At 32.7% G+C, this 14,235-nt stretch overlaps 1 protein-coding gene and 2 long non-coding RNA genes across 3 annotated transcripts; 1 reads left to right on the plus strand and 2 right to left on the minus strand.

Annotated features, from left to right (window-relative positions):
- Positions 1-2,070: 2,070 nt before the first annotated feature.
- On the minus strand, positions 2,071-2,851 carry LOC25488330 (uncharacterized). The gene has a single exon (XM_013608403.3). It carries the CDS (start codon positions 2,747-2,749, stop codon positions 2,300-2,302), a length of 450 nt encoding a protein of 149 aa, XP_013463857.1. The 5' UTR covers positions 2,750-2,851; the 3' UTR covers positions 2,071-2,299.
- Positions 2,852-10,279: 7,428 nt separating this feature from the next.
- On the minus strand, positions 10,280-10,859 carry LOC25488329 (uncharacterized). The gene is made up of 2 exons (XR_003008952.2): positions 10,736-10,859; positions 10,280-10,635 (listed from the first exon to the last, which is right to left on the minus strand). It is a non-coding gene; the product is annotated as an uncharacterized lncRNA (long non-coding RNA).
- A 1,089-nt stretch (positions 10,860-11,948) lies between these two features.
- Positions 11,949-13,305, plus strand: LOC112419210 (uncharacterized). Its single transcript, XR_003009363.2, has 2 exons — positions 11,949-12,257; positions 12,742-13,305. It is a non-coding gene; the product is annotated as an uncharacterized lncRNA (long non-coding RNA).
- The last annotated feature ends 930 nt before the right edge of the window (positions 13,306-14,235 follow it).

Raw genomic sequence — 14,235 nt, forward strand, 5'->3', positions numbered from 1 at the left:
TTAGCTACCGAAGTTTCCTCGACAGTTAACTATCGCTGGTTCCATTGGTAGTTAACTGTCGATGCATCCTGCACATAAAACCGCATAACAGAAACATCAATTTCTAATTTTCTTCCAAAACTTCTCAAATTCCTCCAATTCTATCCAATTCCATTTTCACGGAAACCAACTCAACCATCTCCACAAAAACACAAGTAGTATTAATCATTCTATGCGAGCTTCTCATATTCCACACGTTTTCATCGACTTTCGTCATCACACCATTAAGGATTATAGTTGGGGCCAGCCGATAGAAGATATGCCATGGCGGTTCGAGGATGGATATATGCTATGGTATGTACGTGTGTCTCACCCTCAGATTTTGCCACCTATTCCAGGATCTTCTCTGAGCACAGTAAATGAGGAGAGGCTCGTCTGATACCTATGATATGGTTAATGGCGTTGTTTGCGTTGTTTGCCAGGCGGATGATTACTTGGGTCAGGAAGGGATGAGCAGTGACCAGTTGTATGCGGCATTGCGCCATTATATGGAGCAGTTGGCACTTGTATTAACCAGGAGGCTTATGATGCCGAGGAGGAAGCAACATCATCAGACAAGGACTGATTTTTTAGGAGTTTTTAGTACAAATGTTTAGGAGTTGTTTTTATTTTTTATGACATTTGTTGGTTTATTGTTAATTTCATGACATTTGTTACTTTCGTTGGGATATCTTACTTTTTTTTTAATGGTTAAAATGTTGGTTAAATTAAGTTTGTGAATTTGCGTCAATTTGTTTTATGATTTGAAACATTGATTGTTTAGGCTTAATTATGTGTAAAAACAACATTTCAACCGGTTGTGTTATGTGTTATAAATACATAACAGGTTTAGAAAATAAAAGCTTCTGCCAATCCAGAGGCATCAGGTTGCATCGGCAGTTAACTATTGAGGAATTACAAAATCGGCGACAACTAACTGCCGAGGAAAAAGCAGCCGACGACAGTTAACCGTCGAAGGGTATTTCGGTCTTTTACAAATGTGCTTTAGCCTTCTTTAGTGTGTGAACAACAATTTTCCTAGAGGAAAGTTAAAGAAAAGTGTGAAATTGAATTGTGAGAGTAGTTTTTCAGACTTGGTCTGAGGTGCAGACAAAAATATTCATCATGCAAAAATATTAGAGGCACACCCTCACCACACACTATCCACTGGATCTGCTCCTGCATGTTGTATTCAACATATTAGAGATAAAAGACCAACCAAATGTGGTAGCTCATGCTATTGCAAGCAGACCACTTTATTAGTTAGCCTCACCATTTGCTTTGATGTTCTCGATTGTAATTAACTCTCTTATTATAAATGAAATGCTATAAGCATCATTTTTCTCAAAAACATTCATTTTTTGACACTCAAGTGGAGGAGCAGACCACAAGATATTAATCAGAATGCTTTTGCAGTAGAACCTTATGCTGAAATAAGTTCTGTTGATTTTTTATTTTTTTTTAAGATAGATTAGATGATCAATTTAATGCATAATCTCAATGTTTGAGCAAATACGATTGAAAAAAACCAATTCGTTCCTGCTTTTCCATATTTCACTAGCAGCATTCTCAAACATAACACTCCTATTAGTAGAAATAATAATTTAAGTAGAAGATAAATTCCAATTTCGATCCAAATCTAATCATAAAACTAATACAGAAAAATCTACCTCAAAATTCCCTAATTTCTTGACAATCTTATGCAATGTATACTCGTTTATGGAGCCATTATATGTATTAAATTTTATATTTGTAATTTTTAAATAGAACTGTTTCCATGAAATTAGGTGCAGAAACTTCAAGCATTGTCGTAGGTGGTGGCTCTATATATCAATTTTTAACTAACTATTCAAATTACTATTCCATCTATCGAATGAATTTTTCTAAATTGAAATTGATTAAATCCTATTTAAGGTCTACAAAATGTCACGAGAAAGATTAAATAATCTTGTTTTGATTTCAATAGAGAATATTTTTTTTAAGATTTCATGAGATAGATTAAATATTTTTTAGATTCTACAACAAAATATACAAAGAGGATGATATCTTAATAATTTTAAAGGCTTTGTCAAATTTTTACACGAGACGATTCTCTTGATTCTCCTAGGGTATCAAAATTCAAAGAATTGAACCTGATTGCCATCAAAGGCTGCAACATTTTGCAAGAAATTAATAATTTGTCAGCATCTTACTCTACAATCTGAATATCAATACGAATTATCTACAAACAGAACAAAGATATATCTGTCGGAATTGTTCAACAATGTAGACATAGAATGATTCATGCAACTTCTTCAACTTTAGACATGACAGAGAATCTGCTAGGTCTTGGCTGGAAATTGCAACGTCTGCGCTGGTTATACGAACACCTCCGAATCAGCGCTTCCAGCGCTCTCTTAACAAGCTCTCCTTCAAGACGGCTGATTCTCACAAGCGAATTCGCCATTGCAGATCTCCGCACATTATGTCGATTCGATGTGGATGTCTTGGATGAGGTAGAGTTCTTGTGGAGTCTACACCGGAATGAGCCGGGATGTGTTGACGGAGAGCACATACATGTTCGCTTCTTCCGTTGGTTATGCCGTTTAACCGCCTCTCCAGCGACAGATGTAGACGACGTGGATCGATGGAAGGAAGTGGTAGCGAAGCTGGAAGATGAATAGGAAGATGGCGGTGACGATGGTGATCGGAGAACAGGTGCGCTTGAATTTCTTCTGTAGGATGCGGACATTTTAGAGATGGACAAAAAATACAAAGCAAAGGGAATGGTTTGGCAAACCTAACGTTCCTCTCACCATTAATATATTTCAAGGGATTATGCACTTGAAATGGAATATGCTGATATTTTATTACTATTTTTGTTGTTGTTGACTCCTACTTTCTCTCGTTGTTATTATATAGTAACTGACGGTCAAAGTTTTGCTTATTCACCATACAGTCACGAATATATCTTTGTTTATTTGTTTTGTTTGTTGAGGCAATCTTCTTTGTCTTATAACTCTTTCGGTTTTTTTGTTGGTGGTCGGATTTGAACCTTAAACCTTAGATATATTATGCATTATTCTTATTAATTTAGTTAAGTTTACGACAACTCTTTCAATTTTGTTAAAAATTGCCCAACATATATTCTTTAAAAATGTCAATTAAAAAATTATTCATTGAAGATTATAAACATAGTTTAAAAAATTGAACCGGTTGTCGACTCGATGTGGTCACTGGACCATAGGTCGAACCACTAAACCACTAGTTGAGCCGCTTGACTAAATCGGGGTCTGGCCTTTTCCCATTCATATTCACGTGTTTTGTACATAAGTGCATAACCCTACTTTTCTCATTAGTTTTAGAGGGCTGCAGTGCCGTTTCCTTCCTAACCTTCCCGGATACATTAATTTGTTCTTTTCACTTTATTCTCTCTAATCAAAACTACAACTCACTAATATTCCAAACATCATAGATCTAAATCATTTTCATCATATTCCTTATAGATTAGCCGGATATGTCTGCATCTCTGCTTCTTGACCTTCTTGATATGCCGAACCATCTTCTTTTCGTTTTTTTCATTTCACAATTTAAAACGCTTCATATTAACCCAGTCATGTTTGACAAACCTACTGAGTCATCGGTTTCCACCGATTTTTACCGAGTTATGTTGGTTTTGTCTGGTTCAATTGCACGACCAATCTAATAAACAGCTTGAACTGGTCATACCTTTGATTCTCGTATCGATAGGCCGGTCTGAGCCGATTTTTAAAACTATGCTCATGAACACTTTAAATTTCAATATATTAAATACATAAGTTATTATAAAACTTATTAGCATTTCCCTAACTTTTTATATATAGTTTTTATTTTATTTTATAACCAAATGAGAGAAATATCAATCAACGATTTTATTTCGCAGGAAGTAGAAAAATCAAGGCTCAACACTTTAGATTAAACTTCGAGAATGTAATTGCACTAGAGAAGTATCAAGCGCGTCGCCTAAATCCATGGCTTTGTGGGACATGCATCAAAATCCCTGAAAGTGGGTCGTTTGAGTTTGGCGAGCAATGAATGTTGCACCTTCCTCCACTCAATACTACTCAATAGCCAATCAAAATTCTCTTTAACAGCCATTCGCATAATTGGTTCATCTCATTTATGTCATTTAAAATATACAACTTTATCTAGTGTAGAACACCAACATACACCTGACACAATAAAATTTAAGAAAAATGATATTTGAACATCCATTTTTTGACAATTTTTGTGACAACTTTCTCTTTTATATTCACATTATTTTTTACTTTATCTCTATTGCTTTGATTTTCGTGCAAATGCCTACTTTTTCTTTGTAAATTATGGTTGTCTCAAAAGTTATCAATCAAATGGTTGTTCAAATAACACTCAAAATTTAATTATCTGTGCATTTATCTGTGTCCATAATTATGTGTCATAGTGATGATAGAATAACATATGATGTGTTTATATATGTTTTTAGTTATTTTCTTTGCAATTTGAAGGCAAATTAGAAGTCATTTAGAGGAGTTGTCAATGGTTCTTAGAAGGTATTTGAAGACAACACAAAGTGAAGAAAATTTATTTCAAGTTTCAAGGCTGAAGGTGAGAAAAACACGAGGGGGGAGTGGGGGAATTGTGTTAGCTTTTTCTCTTCTTTTTAACTAAGTCTAGAGTCTGATAGAGTTCAGATTCTGGAACAATGTACAAAGTCTTATGCATCAGATTTAAAAGAGATAGAGAGAGAAGAGAGAGAGACAAACAATTATCATGATTCATTCCACAATCCGAAGTAGTTTAGTCCACCTTGCACTTCCAAGGAAATTTTCACTATAATCACACAAGATCACAAGCACAGCAAAAAACTTCAAATACTCAAGCACACAAGCAAGACATTTCCTATGCTCAAAGCACAAAAGCAAGAGACTTCATAAACAAACAAATTACAAAGAATAAGTTTGGGTTGAACACTTGATATACAATCAGTGGTGTTCACAATACAAAACAATTCAAATTCTAAGACTAAAGAATTTCTAAGATATGAAAGTTGATAAGCAATTTTAAGGGTTTGATGCACAATAACTTCAACAGAGTTTTGGCACATGTAATATGTTGTAGAGTCTCTACTAATCTTCAAGTCTTCGTTACTTTATATAGAGGTATTAAAGAGACATTGTAGAGGTGCCAGCGCATCAAAGAGTCATTGTAGAAGCTGGATTAATCATCATTGATCATTTGTTGCTCGATATGGTAAATGTCCTAGGAGGGAATAATTTGAAAACCATTCCTTGATAGCTATTTAACTTTTCAATCTAGTAGAGACACAATTGTAGGTTTTACTATGCGCATGAAATTTTGGAGTAGTGGTTGTACAATTGTACTATTGTCCTTCATTGTCCTCTCTTTGTTGATAAGCATCCAAAGCATTCTTATACTTCAGAATATTCGTTACTCCAACCTTCTATTCCTTTCTGCATATTTGTGTCTTCAAATATTCATAATAACTAACTTCAGGTTCTTCACTTAAGTCTCTAGGTGAACATCAGACTCAGACTGTCAGCTTCTGGATGGTCTTCAGACTCTGACTTCTTCAGATTCTGACTTGCAACTAAACTTCCCTTGAAAATTTATTTGCTCTAATTTGTTCTTCCAGAACCAATACTTGGTTTTAAGACATATAAATTTTAGTTTATGATCCCGCACACTTGAACAAATATTAACATATCCAATTGAACTTTTAGTACCTTGTTATCATCTAAACTCAAGAGTCATTGGTTAAACTTATTTTGTTCCAACAAATATTATTATCATTTTCAAGGAAGTGAAATCTGAATTATGTTTGTTATGAGTCGGTGTGATATCCTGATCTTATGGAAAAATTCTTATATTATTAGGAAAGTTTTTATTTGACATTCTCTGCTGCGAATTAAACTCTATTTTTAATTAAATAATAGTAATAATTAATTTTTGGGGTTTAATGAGTCACATTAATGGTATCAGAGCAGGTTTGTTCAATCGTACATCATGTGTAAATCATGTTTGTGTTTTGCTTGCGTGTGTTCGTGTTATGTGTGATTATATGCATCACTATGAGTGGTACGTGTCTATGATACCTTGTGTACTATGTAGAAATTTTAAGTTCGTTTGCGTTATGCTTGTGTGTTCTTCTTATCTTACTGGTTTTGGATTCGCACGATTTACAAAATTAGTTTTTGTTTGGAAGTTTTTATTTTATTTGAATTCTATAAAATCTTAGCTCAATTGATAGTGTGTAAGCAGGACTTACATATTACTATGTTTTCCTTCCTTAAAAAAAAAAAATTACTATGTTTTCCTCTTTTAGTTTTTTCGTTTTTTTAATAAATTATATAACCCTTTTGTGTGAAGATTAATTGAAATTGAAATTGTAATGTCATGTTTTGTTAGACATATTATACACGGTCTACAGGAAAAGAAAAAAAAAAAATCATGTTCTTTGACTTTTTTTGGTTACCACTATATATTTTAATAATTATTTAGTGAAAGCTAAATTAATATATGTGTTTATCTTTTCTAAGAACAAGGTATATTAGTCTGTACTAATTTACTCAAACAGCTTAGAACTTGTTATCTTGAAAGCTTGGTTGCATAGGTTGCTAGAACCTTGATTTTTATTATGTGAATAAATGTTAGTTTTTCATTCTTATATTGTTCCTTCGCATGGTATTTTGAACATTGTCACATATTGAATAAATCATTGATTCTAAATATGTTGCTCTAAATGAGATAATTTTTCTCTCTTGATATATTTAATTTATTTTGTTATGACTAGTGTATGTTTGGCATTTTCTGGATCATGCTTAGAATATTATCATAGTATTTCAATTTTAGATTGGACCGTAAAACCTTTTCTTGGGTGACTTCTATGAGAGTAAAAACTCAAGATTTTTGTGAACTAGTGAAATGTATTCTCTACTTGAATGAATTTGTATATCTCTTATATGTTAAACTTATTTTGTTAAAATAAATTAGTTAGTTTAAGGTTAAAAAAGAGAAGGGAGTAGAAGCAACTACAATAGAAGAATATACATCATCATAGTATGGATTACTTTAGACCTATTTACTTATTGTAGTTTGAGCATTCTCTATTTCTGTTATTGCTTGGTTATTAATTTTCATGTTGTGCTGCTAATTGTTATGTGACAACAATCTTTTGTGTGTCCTCGTGAGCTTAGCTCAGTTGGTATGGACAATACATAATATATGCAAGGTTCGAGGTTCAAATCCCGGCCACCACAAAAAAACAAACTTTTGTGTGTGTGTGTGTTTTTTTATCAGATTTCGTTGTGGTGGGAGTGTAAGAATGTGCCTTGCGTCTTTGTGTGTGTGTTTTTTTTATCAGATTTCGTTGTGGTGGGTGTGTAAGAATGCGCCTTGCGTCTTTGCGTGTGTGTTTTTTTTTTATCAGATTTCGTTGTGGTGGGTGTGTAAGAATGTGCCTTGCGTCTTTGTGTGTGTGTGTTTTTTTTATCAGATTTCGTTGTGGTGGGTGTGTAAGAATGTGCCTTGCGTCTTTGTGTGTGTGTGTTTTTTTATCAGATTTCGTTGTGGTGGGTGTGCAAGAATGTGCCTTGCGTCTTTGTGTGTGTTTTTTTTTATCAGATTTCGTTGTGGTGGGTGTGTAAGAATGTGCCTTGCGTCTTTGTGTGTGTGTTTTTTTTATCAGATTTCGTTGTGGTGGGTGTGTAAGAATGTGCCTTGCGTCTTTGTGTGTGTGTTTTTTTTTTTATCAGATTTTAAGAGTCTACATATCACGTATATCTTAATAGTATCATGATAGATTACTATTTTAAGAGTGTTTACTGAAGTGCGACAATGTTTTTTTACATATTTGTATTGATATGTTTGCCTTAATAATTTAGTTAAGTAATTAATTAATATTTATATTGAATCTAGTTATTGTACTTTCAAAGTGTTAATCATATAGATCGTCATTATAATAAGCTTAATGTTATAAGTTGAATAAATGGTTTATAAGAATAAATAGATGCAAATGTTTAAACAAATTAATAATTTTTCAAATTTTTTTTTTCTTCCTCTAATCAATTCTATGACTTCCCTTAATTCTTAGACACCAAGATTTCCTCTTAATAACAGTCGTACTTGCTTCCGCCTTTGCTAAATAACAGTCGAAATAGTCAAGTAATTTTAAATTGTATTTTATGAATAATAATGCATTGACTTTGTCTTTGGTTGGTCGTTTTCCATATTGCATGGTCTTTTAGTTACGATTCGCGATGTTGATAGGACTGAGTGATTAACATGTTAAATGGTCGAGTTTGCTGCTGCCGTTGAATTCCTTCTATTATGTAAAAGCTTCAAACCAGGTATGGATTGAGAGAGAAGAGTTTGAGATCATGAGTATAAAGGAAAGCCATATTTCCCAAAGTTCATTCGGGGCTTGCTGCGACGGTTGTAACCCTTTAAAAGAATAATTAATTAATGTGCAAATTTAGACGTGTGAGGTTAAAAGAGGTATTAGAAATATTATTAAGGTGTTGCCGGATTTAAACTATGTGAATACGTCGTATTTGAAGTCATGGATGAATTTTGTGGGTGCTCATGCTTGATTTGCCGCAATTTTTTGGATTGATTAATTATTCAATGATTGATATAAATGTGATGTTATGTAATGAATACTTGAAAGTCGTTGAATTGCATTTTTGGCATGTCATGACTATTGATATTGAAATGTTGGTAGGAATATGATTATATGTGATTGAAAATATGAAAAATGTTTTTAGTGAGATGTTAATTTGAGATGAATAACCATTGATGTTATTTTTTAGATGACAAAGTAGTGATGGTTACAACTTGTGTTGTAGATGGCGCTCTTAAAATTGCTCGATGATGTGAATACTGATGTTGATTAAAATTTGTGGTGTGAATATTATAATGTATGTTCATGATGATGATGTGTATGACGACGATATGTTTTGTCTTGATGTCGTGCATAATAGGAAGAGTCTTGCATTGATATGTGAATTGTTGATCATGTGAAGACGTGTATATACTTGATGAGTCGGTGTTCATGCATGAATATAGAGTCATGTCTAGGAATTATGTAGATGAAATGACGATGAAAAGTCCAGTAACATATCTCTGGCAAATTATGACGATGAAAGGCGTGGTACCACATTCATAAAGGTCTTAGGACTGAGTCCATATCCATAAAAATTAATGATGATTTGTATTTGGTGAATAAGTGTAACTGTGTGAGACGATGAAGGTGATTATATGTTAATGTTCTTATAAAGATGGTTATTGGTGACTATATGTGTTGTGACTATTTTGGAATTAAATTGTGGCATTGTGCTTGTGAAGATTTTGGTTCTTATGATGTAATGATATTTTTTTTTCATTAATGTGGATTGAGTTGATCTAGTATATTCTTCAAGGTTTTAAATATCATGTTTGTGATGTGATACGACTTTGACTTAATTGCTTACATGTTCTCGAAACTCGCCCCTTCGTGGTTTGTGTTTACTGGCTTGGCCCTGCGGTTGCGAAACCGTAGATCAATAGGTTATGAGTCTTTGAGTCAAGTACATGCCTTCCATGAAAACTTGTCTTGTATCGTATGTTATTTTGGGGAAAAGCACCACTCAGATAGTGACACGGGAAAAAGGATATGCTTACTTATTTAGTTTTGTACAAGAAAACCATTATTTATGATATAAAAGAAAGTACTTTCAAAAGCAAAAGATTCGATGTTAATATTATTATAATTTTCAAGAGAGTGAAATATGAATTATGTTTGTTATAAGTTAGTGTGATATCCTCTCCGCTGCGAATCAAACTCTACTTTTAATTAAATAATAGTAATAATTATTTTTGGAATTTAGGTTCACACCTAGCACTGGTATTTATCTAGTTAAAGTAGAAATCATAAAAAAAAATTAGCATTTAATTGATTCAGATCCTCTGAGATAATAATTTTTTAGTAAGGGTATAAAAAATATATGAATTCATTTAAAACTACAACGTGAAGATATAATGTGGCTGTAAAATAATTTACATAAAGGATCGTGTTATCTTCAATTGGTTTTGAATTTTTTGAGTACAAATGTTATTTATTTTAATATGTACCATATAGTTAATAGTTCGCAAGAAAAAGTGATATGTCTAAATTATAGGTCATTGTGATAACTTCAAATTTAAAAGGGAAGAATACAATCAAGACAGAATTATTCGGTTTTTTTTATTTCATTTCATTTCATTACCATCATCAAAGAGTACAAAGTCATAATTACAACGTTTTTTTTTTTTTTTTTGTGGTGTCTAGGGTTTGAACCTCAGGCCTTGCATATATTATGCATTGTTCTTACTAACTGAACTAAGCTCACGGGGACATAACTACAACGTTTTTGAGATTATAAAAAAAATTGGGCGTAAACAAAATAACTAAATGTCAAATATTCTAGTTAGGCAATGTGAACTCTCTTAGGTTGCTACTCATTGAATCCATGGGCCATGGCTGAAATCTAGAACAGTCACACCAACCATTCAAACACCTTGGTAGAAGACCAGGATCGCACATATCATATGGGCAATCAGAATCATCAATACAATTCAATTTTGCTGTAATGAAAAAGTAAATAAACTATGTTGTTAAAATGGGACACAATATTATCTACAACTAGTAAAGAAGAAAATTTGAAAAGGATAAAAAATGGCTTACTTTCAAAGTACGTTGAAATAAGAAATATAGAAAGAAAGTACATCATAACATAAACAAATTTGATACTATTAGTCATACTTTTATTACTTTGCATGTATCAACGATTTTATCTATTTATAATTAGATAAAATCTTTATAATTAGACAAATTTGATAATGCTTATTGTTAGATTAATTAAATAGCTTTTAGCATTTATGAAGTTGTAGAAAACCCTTCCTAAACATAGAATAATTATTAAATGCCTCTTAAGGAAATTAATGTATTGCATTTGGCCCTTCGTCACACTTAGTAAGGAGGTAATGTGAAACATTTATGGATCGTGTCTTATTTTTTTTTCCAAAATTTCCAAAATTGTACTATCCTTTCATGATAGAAAATGGATAACCTGAAAAGATAATGAAAATTTAATCAATAATTCATTAATAGAGAATGAAAACATCTGAATTTGTAACGATGTATGTTTTGATTAATCAAAAGACATGTATTTCAACCCAAATTGCTAAACTGCTAATCCCTAGGGGAGAAGTAACTCCTGATCCAATGGGTAGTTATCCTATATTATCAAATAAACATTTTATTTTTATACTTTTTGGTTAGATAAATATTTATTTTAAGTGATATATATTGTTCCGGACCGGCATAAAGCCCAATGAAAAAGGCCAAACGAAGCTAAGGCCCATATTACTCAGAGAGAGGCACCATGAGGTTTCACGTGAAAGCCTTGTGCAGATTACCGCACATGAACCCATCAAGATCAAATCCTAGCCGTCATCCTCACCGAGAAACCCGCACGACTAAGCATTCTAAGATTCATGTCGTAAAACCTGGATACAGTTATCGACCTCTTTGGCTATGTCATACCCCAATTTTTGACCTAAGGTCCCACTGACACGTGTCGTTTAACCCTGATCAATCTATGATTTTTAAGTGAAAAACTCGATAGAGAGGTATTTTAAAATACCTCGTTTTAGGTTTTCTGAGTCGGGCCCTCTTCTCTCTTTAATTTTATTTTTTTTATTTTTAGTTAAAATTTCCATCTTTTATTCTTTTTTTTTTAATCATTTAATTTTCATTTTATTATGTTAAATCTTTATCTATTTATTTAATTATTTCATTTTTTTTAGATAAGTCCAAAATGTCAAGTCTGTATAATCTTTTCTTTTATTATTTATCTTTTTATTTTAATTTTTATTATTTGATAAAAATCCAAAAAATGGTCCTCATCCAAGAAACAACCTGTCACACGTTTTCTTTTTCTTTCTCATTCAAATCCAATTCTCAACCTTATCAATCCAGCAACAACACTGCTTATTCTCCTCCCCAAGCCACCAATTTTTCTGCTCCTTTAACAAACCCTAAACCCAAATCCCTTCACTATAAATTGAAACCTACAGAACACAATTGACAGACACAATTTAACCTAACAACACAATTTTCACACGCACAAATATTCCAAAAAAATCAAAACCCTAGCTGCCGTAGCTTAGAGATAGTTACACCCTCATTCCATTTTTGAATCCATGTTAGCCACCGCATAATTTTAATACTTTCATGACTGAAACATGCTTTGTTATTGCTTTTCATTCTAATTCCCTTTGCTGAAACAATTCAATTCCCTGTCCATTACTTTGTTATTGCTTTTCATCCTAATTCCCTTTGCAATTATATTATTATATGTTTCTTATTTAAGGTGCTTTACGTTAATATTTCATGTCTTTATTTCATATTGCTACTGTCATGTGCTATTCTAATTCACTTTCTTTGCCGGTTGCTATTACTACACATATATTCCGAAACCTTAGTTTTTATGCAATTTTCAATTCAGCCGTACATACTTATATTGATTTCTCAGTTGCTGCTGCTATGTTTTGATTGATTGCTGATCCTTTTGTTTCATTATTGCTGCGTTTCCAATTGTTTGAACTCATATTGTCGTGGCTTCTTTCTTCTTTTAAAGTTTCCATTTTCTCACAGAAGTTCTAACACTGTCGTGCCTATTTTTTCAGTTGCTGGATAATTAATTTGCTGCGTTTGTTTTTCTTTGCTTAAAGTTGTCATCTCTTAACAGGAAATTAAGTTGTGAGGACGTGGTTGAAGAGATAGAAGAAAGAAAACAAGAACCCACACCCCCGGCTTGTGATTGAACCCCATTTTTATTTCTTTATTTCGCATTTTATTTTTATCTTTTAGCATTGTAATTATTATTTTCTATTCTTTCATGCATGTTTATTTATTTATGTCATTTATTTTATTTTTAGACCATGGATGTTAGAATGTAAATTAGGTTTTGATGTAAATAATTTATTTATTTTCTTGTCATTTATTTTCTTCTGCAGACCTTAGAATGTAAATAGGCTTTTATGTAATAGTCGTAGGTGCATGTGTGTGCGTGTGTGTATGCCTCTTATTTGCTTTATAGTTTAGGTCAAAGGTCCTTGTGGTGGTCCAACGCTACCATGAGGTACCTACGTTTTTATTTTATGTTTCGTTAGTTTAATTTTAGTCCAATTATTCAAAATCACAAAAACATGCAAATAACAAAAATCACAAAAAAACTTTTTTACAATAAACCTTGATCTTAAATCAAGTGACCGTCATTTTTATTTTCTTTCTTAATCAAACTTCAATCAATTTAACTTTACTTCAAGTCTCTTTCTTTTAATATAAAAAACACAAATCAAGCTTATTTTGCCACTCGGCTTTTTCATTTTAAAACCTTTTTCAAAACTAATAAAAAACACTCAACAAATCAAACATCAGTTTCTATCCCGAACTACGAGGTTTTGATCCTTCACGGGTACGTAGGCAGAGGACCATGTTCTTCCAAACAATAAAAAATGTAGATATTTAGGTCTTTATTTTCCACTTTAATTCCTTCTTTTCAAAATAAGCAAGCAAGTTATAGCACGAAAATTAAATAAAATCCAAGAGGTTCCCGTAGAGTACTACGGACATAAAGGGTGCTAGTACCTTCCCTTTATGTAACTAACCCCCGAACCCAAAATCTTTTCAATATGGGGTTGTTTGAACTTTTTCCCCCTTTTCATAATAAAATTAAATGTTCAGTCGTGAAATAATTAGTGAGTCAAAAGCTAATCAAATAGCCTTGATCTCCGAAAAATGACGCGACAGGCTACATAAGCGTGACTTGAAGGTGAAAAACACAAGAAGGGGGGGTTGAATTGTGTTTTCTTTTTCTCTTTAAAAAAAAAAGGATTCTTCTTCTGATAAAACTTCAGAAGCAGTTTGATTGCTTCTGATGAAATGATCAGAGTCAGATTGCAGCGGAAAAGAACAGAGCAGAGAAAAGAAAGACAAAGACACAGGCAGTTATCCTGGTTCCTTCCACAACACGGAAGTAGTCCAGTCCCCCTTGCACTTCCAAGGAGATTTCACTATAATCACAAGATTACAACTGCTCAATACTTTCAAAGTATGAGACTTCACAAAACAATGCTCAAGCACACACGCAAGAGTCTTCCAATGCTCAAGCACTAAGC

The sequence above is a fragment of the Medicago truncatula genome, chromosome 2 (assembly GCF_003473485.1).
Source record: "Medicago truncatula cultivar Jemalong A17 chromosome 2, MtrunA17r5.0-ANR, whole genome shotgun sequence".
In the NCBI taxonomy this organism is placed as follows: Eukaryota; Viridiplantae; Streptophyta; class Magnoliopsida; order Fabales; family Fabaceae; genus Medicago; species Medicago truncatula.